The sequence below is a fragment of the Protomyctophum parallelum genome (assembly GCF_964188405.1).
Source record: "Protomyctophum parallelum genome assembly, chromosome: 18".
NCBI classification, from domain to species: Eukaryota; Metazoa; Chordata; class Actinopteri; order Myctophiformes; family Myctophidae; genus Protomyctophum; species Protomyctophum parallelum.
The window spans coordinates 33122050-33129656 of NC_139716.1; the positions used below are offsets into that span (position 1 = coordinate 33122050).

Here is a 7607-nt window from a genome sequence, read left to right on the forward strand (position 1 = left end):
TGCTATTTTCCAGCATAGGACCGTTGCTGCAGTGAAGTATAAACAAGGCTTTAGGATTTATAAGTCGTTTTTAGAATTCTCCTCCTCAGGAGCATATCCACGGATATCCCATGCCGTATATCCACAGATAGGCTATCCCAAGCCGTGCATATCCACGGCTTCTCAAGCCATGCATGCCTATTCCAGGCCTATTCCCACTATAGGCTGAGGAAGAAATGCCACTTGACGGTTTTCAAATCAGCCTCATGGTGGCGCTACAACAGGCTAAGTTGCGTCACACACACACACACACACACACACACACACACACACACACACACACACACACACACACACACACACACACACACACACACACACACACACACACACACTCCACTCCACACACACAAACGCACACACACACACACACACACACACACACACACACACACACACACACACACACACACACACACACGGGTGGCTGGGAGTAGGGAGTACTCTACTATTTGGATTGGTTTGCAGCACGCCCACTTGTGAGTCGTCAGTCGTGACGTCACTCGTGCGACTCCTCGCTTGCCTGCATAGTGCATACTGCAGTTGTCTCCTCAGTAACAACACACACAGCTTAGTTTTTACACGATGAAGTTTGGAGAGAATAATATGAACGTTTTTAACACCGACATGGTTCCAGACTGGTGCGGTACTGAAGTCACCACAGGAGTGAGTTATGACCCCCAAAACGCTGCTTTAAAATAGGGTTTATACTGCTAAGCTAAGATGCTAGCGGCTCTCAATGAGACAGCACTTATTTACAATGAATGACAAGTTCAACAATGAATGTGTTTATAGACATGGTTTAGTCCAAATTAATCATTATAATAATTATTATGTTTGTTAGGGTTGTTAGGTGTTTGTGTTACATGATGAAAGGGAGATGCTGTTGTTGACCACCAAGCTAACACCACTTAGCATAGTTTAGGCTAGCCCCAGTATGTTCCCTCAGTACTACGCTCATTCTGTAGCTAAGTTTAGGCTAACGTGCGTGTGTCCGTGCGTGTGTCGAGAGAGAGATAATCTGTTGTCAAACAATGTGGAAACGCTTGGTACCAACAGACATCAATACAGCGTGGAATTGTGGACAGCATCTTATCCAACACAACAAAATATTCTAAGACAAGTTTTGGGTCTGAGAGGCTAAATGTCATCAAATGGTGGTCCGTGGCTTGAATGTATGTGGAATGTGGACAGTCTGTTTTTTATTTATTTAAATAATTATTAAAAGTTTACAGAATCACAGTACATTTCAAGCACAAACTCAATACAAAGACTGTTAACTCTGAGTGGACGACCCAATTAAGCGTTACACTTGTTTACACCTTGTTCAATTCATCAAAACATTTAGAGATGTACAAATAGACACTTCTATATACCGGTAGTCAAAGAACAGAACAGGAATTCATCATAAAGGAGAGAAAAAGGGAAAAGAAACGTATACAGTGAAGGGAAAACACAAATGTCAGTAGGCCTATCAAGTGATTGTCATTTGCCTAGCCTAAGATTTAAACTGTCGAAATACACCTACGAGAGTATGCTGCATAAGTGCATATAACGTACGTAACATTAAAGCCAGCCTCCAGTGAGCTGTTGTCACTTTCACAGCGCTTTCACCTCTTTATAATTTTATATCGTATAATTTGACATTGTGGAATCTGTCTGTAATCATGTCTTAATTTGATCTCTCTCTCTGTCTCTCAGACTACTATCATGGCGGTAGAATATGATCAAGGTGTTGTGATGGGAGCTGATTCCCGTACGACCACTGGGTAAGAGTGTGTGTGTGTGTGTGCACGTGCGCGCATCATTAAAGCACATGATATACACACAAAACATGCAGTAATCCTGGTTTCTAAACTTCCTCCCCCTGGCCTGATGGAGGCGAAAGGTACTGGTTGGAATAACGTGTTCCTTCCATGCGCTACGTCCAACCAGGATAACTCCCCCCTGTCAGGTGTAAAGAAGCGACTTGGACACTCATGCATGAAGGAAGCATGGGTTCAAGTCCGTTGCTGTCCACAGCTTAGTGGAGGTGGAGGGTGTGTAGAGCCCAGGATCAATCGGGATTAGATAATTGACACGGGGTGAAAAACGGGTTACAAAATTGTGGGCTAAAAATAATATTTAGAAAAAAAAGCACATGATATATTGTGTATTACAACAACCTGTGTGTGTGTGTGTGTGTGTGTGTGTGTGTGTGTGTGTGTGTTTCTGTACATCCATCCAGGGCATACATTGCCAACAGAGTGACAGACAAACTGACTCCCATCCACGACCGTATCTTCTGCTGCAGGTCAGTCCACCACTCATTTTCTATCTTTGCTCCGAATATCGCATTGTGAGCTTGTAGCTTGGTGTGAGCTTGTAGATCTGCTATTTTAGGCAAATGGAATTGTGTACCAAATGCACTCTTTTATTGACAGGTCTGTTTTATCAACTATATAGAGGGTTTAAATGTATCAACTATATAGACTTATAGAGGGTTTAGTGTTTTATACTAGACTGGTGCCCGGTTGTAAAGCACAGTCGGTAACGATGGAAGTTGGAGATCCATGTTGTACCCGTGTCAGAGTACCCGTTCCACCCATCTACAGAGACATCGTGCATTTATAGATATAGGGTTTTATCAACTATATAGAGGGTTTAAGTGGTGCTGAATTTGCATCTCAACTAAAGCTAATTCATCATCCTAGTGTATGACGGAGCACAATTGCACCATAAATTCAAATTTCCACAATGCGATTGTTTTCTTTTATCACAATAAACTATAATAACGACAGTAGACCATAAGGCTGTTATCCCTCTTAACCCTCTTAACCATTGTTTGTGTGTGTGTGTGTGTGTGTGTGTGTGTGTGTGTGTGTGTGTGTGTGTGTGTGTGTGTGTGTGTGTGTGTGTGTGTGTGTGTGTGTGTGTGTGTGTGTGTGTGTGTGTGTGTGTGTGTGAAAGGTCTGGTTCTGCTGCTGACACTCAGGCTATCGCTGAAGTGGTGGCGTACCAGCTGGGCTTCCATAGGTATGCACGCACTCACACACACACACAGTACACACACACACAAACTGAAGTGGTGGCATACCAGCTGGACTTCCAGATCACACACACACTGACCGATTCAGCAGGTTATTGTCTCAGGAATGTAACATAAATCAAAAGATCACATTTTTTTTTTAACCATACAACAACAATTGTATTTCTTTTGTGAACGCCAGTTAAATGTGTGCAGTACAGTGACACTCGCTCATTAACACAAATTATTATTGTCATCGGCAGCATCGAGCTCGACGAGGCCCCATTGGTGGAGACGGCAGCCAATCTGTTCAAAGCTTCCTGCTACCGGTACCGAGAAGAGCTGAGTGCCGGGATCATTGTAGCAGGATGGGACAAGAGGAAAGGTGGACAGGTAGCCCACATTAAAATACACAACCTGTCTGTCTGCTGGGATCATTGTAGCAGGATGGGACAAGAGGAAAGGTGGACAGGTAGCCCACATTAAAATACACAACCTGTCTGTCTGCTGGGATCATTGTAGCAGGATGGGACAAGAGGAAAGGTGGACAGATAGCCCACATTAAAATACACAACCTGTCTGTCTGCTGGGATCATTGTAGCAGGATGGGACAAGAGGAAAGGTGGACAGGTAGCCCACATTAAAATACACAACCTGTCTGTCTGCTGGGATCATTGTAGCAGGATGGGACAAGAGGAAAGGTGGACAGATAGCCCACATTGTGCACAAGGATTCTTAAGGCTCATACATACATACAGTTTTTGGTGATAAGAGTAGCGGTGCCGGCCCACGGGATAATAAACTGAAGAGGGAGTCTTGAAAAAACAATAAAGTGGCCGCACACGCTGATAGCCAAAGCACCAATATTGTATTTAGGACGCAGATTAACCCATTTAGGACTGAGACCATATTCTACAAATGTCTTCTAAATCATGACAGTTTTCTGAAAAACCTATGTTTCTATGTCACTGGTGCTCAACCTTTTTCATGTCAAGAATCCCCAGAATTATCTGTATTTGGCCACGGACCCCCATCTGAAAATATGTACAGTAGTTCCAGGGACCCCCCCCCCCCCGCAAAGATAAGAGTTAAAAACGTTCACTGTGAATTTGTGAAAGAATATATATTATAGATTTGCACACGTTTTCACGATTTAAAAATAAATAGCAGATCTACAAGCTCTGGCTTACACAACCTGTAACTACACGCCTAATAGGATGGGACAAGAAGAAAGGAGTCCTGCGTTCTGGCTGACAAGCCTCTCCCGACCTACTTACTGACTTTATAGGAACTAAAGTGGTGCCCATCGGGCACTGGCCTACTTGGAACGATGTAAGATCCAAGTAGGACCTATTATGTCTGTGTCCCTTTTTTCCCATATATGGAGTTCTTTGTCAGGCATGCCCAAATATAATCTATGTCTCAGAATTACCTGTTCCACCCATCTGGCTGTTTCCCTTTTATGCCCATATATGGAGATTTCTGTATCTGTCTGTCTGCGTCCTTTTTTTTATTTTTTTATTTTTTATTTTTTACAGTAGGTAATTTATTTTTAATTCATTGTGTCTACTGTAAATTGTCTGTCTGGCGGCCACAAGCAACGTCGTCAATCAAATCAAATGTCACCCACGGGTCCAGAAGAGATAGAAAGGACTGTTGTTGAACTTTGTAGAACCGTGTGTGCGTGTATGTCTGTGTGCGTGTGTTCGTCACCTGAGACATGGAGGTTTCAGGTGACCTCCATCTCTTGATCCTCGTTGGCCGTCATTAGCTGTGCGGTGTGTGTTCGTGTCTATGCACTCATTATGACTCAAAACATTGATTATTTAGGCGTCCTTTATTCCTATATATGGAGTTCTGTGTCAGGCATGCCCAAGTATGGAGTGTTGTGATGTCAGAACAGCTCCATATATGGAGCCTGGGCAGGGGCCCTGTCCAGAGTCCGGGCAGAGGCCTTTTGTGGCGTTTCTGGACAGCCGTGGGTCCGACGGACTTGACACCGGGCACTGCAGTTACGTGCATTACAGACGTACACACGCACAGACAGACATACAGAGACGTGGTGCATTTATAGATGGATGTACGGTACATAAAGCACAGAATGTACAACATAAGTAAATACATCACAGCACAATGCCCCTACGATCGGCTTTTGGCTGAGGAACTTAACAACCAGTTTGGCACATGAGAAACTAACATGTAATTAGGAAGAAACCTGCGGTATTCTATAAGATATGGGAGAAGTTCTTGGACTTCATTAAGCGAGGTGATATTGAAGAGGCTTTGGATGTATAGTGGTTAATTGGAGTAGTCAGCTGTGGGGTGGGGGTAGGGAACTGTGCATTTGTTTGTTTAACTGTATGTAATGTGTTTTGTTTAACTGTATGTAATGTGTTTTATTTTCGTTTTATTTAGTTTTGTCATTTTTGTTCTGTATTTATTGTCAAATCATTTTGTGATAAGATTTTGTTTGTATTTGTGCTGCTGGGGGGGGGGGAAATATATGTAAATTGTTTTGAAAATACTTCTTTGTACTTTAAAGAAAATCAATAAACATATGTTTAAAAAAAAAAAAAAACATCACAGCACTAAGTGTGGAGGACGCGAGCATGGAATCTCCTTTGCATTTGATGAAATGGTCACGCCCCCCCCTCCTATCGGTACGGGATATAGTACAGTTTTAGACCGCGACGGAGGGGCGCTGTCTCAAGCGAACTTGAGCCACGAGTCTAACGCTCTCTCTATATATTGTCTGTTTCCCTACCAGGTGTATTCTGTACCAATAGGAGGCATGATGGTCAGACAGCCTGTGTCCATTGGAGGAAGTGGCAGTACTTACATCTACGGCTTCATGGATTCAAACTACAAACCTGGGATGACCAAAGACCAATGTCTGGAACTGACGGCTTCTGGTACGCATTCGCACGCACGCACGTACACACACAAATATCTTGAGTACCACTAGGTATCTGTCTGCTTTTTGGAAGCACTGGTATGACTGTTTATTGTAAAACTGATGTTTTTATGCGTTAGGGGTGTTCCTGTTTGTATGTAGTATTTTAGGTTGCTTGTTTTTAACTGGACCTGAGTCTGAATAAATACATTTTAATTGAATATCCAGAATCACAATGTCCAGTCTAATATCATGATATGGATATGTAAAGTTGCCCGAACGGCCAAGGCTCCAAGAACAGTCAGGAATGGTAGTTAAGGGCGTTTATTCTCCCCAAACTCCTCCACCAAAAGTCCAGTCGTACAGAATTGTTCAGTGCAATAATTATCAATAGCAAACTGTAATACTGGCAACGAAATAAAGGACAAAAAGATAAATAAATACTTAGGCAACACTCCTTAACAAATCCCAAACAGGATGAGAGCTCTCTTCAGGCTGTACCCTGATCACACAAGGCCCTGTAGCTCTCCCTCAGGGATGTCATTTGTGTCAATGCCCACATCCAACTACCTTGTCTGTCCCTGCAGCCTCCCTTAAATAGGAGTGGATCCTACCACAGGACACAGAATCAATTGGCACCATTTCTTCTCAATAAATACTTTCAATATAAATACTTCCATAAATAACACCTTGAATACACAGTAACCTAAACATTCTAAATAATGTGTTACAATTAAACAAGTATAAAACAGAATGAACACAATGACAATTACTCAAAGCATCAAGAGAAACACCCCTCTCCTGCATAGCCCCTTCCTCATCAAGGGAAATGCCACCAGCAGTGCAACTAACCAATCAGTGATTACAATTTCAATAAAGGTTAAAACAATAGTCCTTGCATGTTATAGGCAACAGTTTCATGTGTGTTTGTATATAGGGCACGGGTTGCCCCGTGACAGGATATATAATATTGACACTAGGGATGTCCCGATGATGATTTTTTGTTTTTGCTCTTGATTCCGATCATTTGAAAATGACGATCTGCCCCGATTTCCGATCACGTGATCGGATTTGGACGAATGCTGTCCTTAGAACACCTGAACGATGAATTGTTCTGTGTGTGTGTGTGTGTGTGTAGCTCTGGCCCTGGCAATGGAAAGAGACGGGTCCAGTGGGGGGGTGATCAGACTGGCTGCCATCAACGAGGGCGGAGTGGAGAGAAAAGTTTTGACCGGAGACCAGCTGCCCAAGTGTTCTACACACTGATGTGCGTGCACACACAGACACACACACACACACACACACACACACACACACACACACACACACACACACACACACTTATACGTGTTAATTTGTACTGAAAAGTAAAACATACAGTAATTAATCCATTCAATAAAAGTTTGTTTTTTGGAAATATCCTGGTTTCTTTACTGTTCATTCACTTAAACCCACTGGAGTCTGTCAAGGACCCCCAAATTGATATGTATGTATTTAGGCCGCAGACCCCCGTCCTCTGAACATGTTTGGTGCCATGGACCCCCGGAAGAGAAGATTCTACATTTTTCATTTGCAAAGTTCTTCACCAAAGAAAATCAAAAAGATTGTTGAACTTGTAGTTTTTAATTAATAGTGCTGAAGTCTGGCGTAATTTCACATCACAATTGA

The 7607-nt window shown here is 42.8% G+C and overlaps 1 protein-coding gene across 1 annotated transcript; it reads left to right on the top strand.

The window, feature by feature from the left end:
• The first annotated feature begins 547 nt into the window (after window positions 1–547).
• Window positions 548–7356, top strand: LOC310876194 (proteasome subunit beta type-6-like). Its single transcript, XM_083789643.1, has 7 exons — window positions 548–705; window positions 1741–1808; window positions 2267–2332; window positions 2989–3054; window positions 3310–3439; window positions 5814–5958; window positions 7078–7356. The coding sequence occupies exons 1-7, from the start codon at window positions 625–627 to the stop codon at window positions 7203–7205; spliced, it is 684 nt and encodes a 227-aa protein (XP_083645769.1). The 5' UTR covers window positions 548–624; the 3' UTR covers window positions 7206–7356.
• The last annotated feature ends 251 nt before the right edge of the window (window positions 7357–7607 follow it).

What these genes read in the sequence shown, in the direction of transcription:
- LOC310876194 (XM_083789643.1), top strand. Translation starts at nt 625, where the DNA reads ATGAAGTTTGGAGAGAATAATATGAACGTTTTTAACACCGACATGGTT. An exon ending in TACCAGCTGGGCTTCCATAG is followed by an intron (nt 3,055 to 3,309) that starts GTATGCACGCAC and finishes TGTCATCGGCAG; the next exon opens with CATCGAGCTCGACGAGGCCC. An exon ending in TCTGGAACTGACGGCTTCTG is followed by an intron (nt 5,959 to 7,077) that starts GTACGCATTCGC and finishes GTGTGTGTGTAG; the next exon opens with CTCTGGCCCTGGCAATGGAA.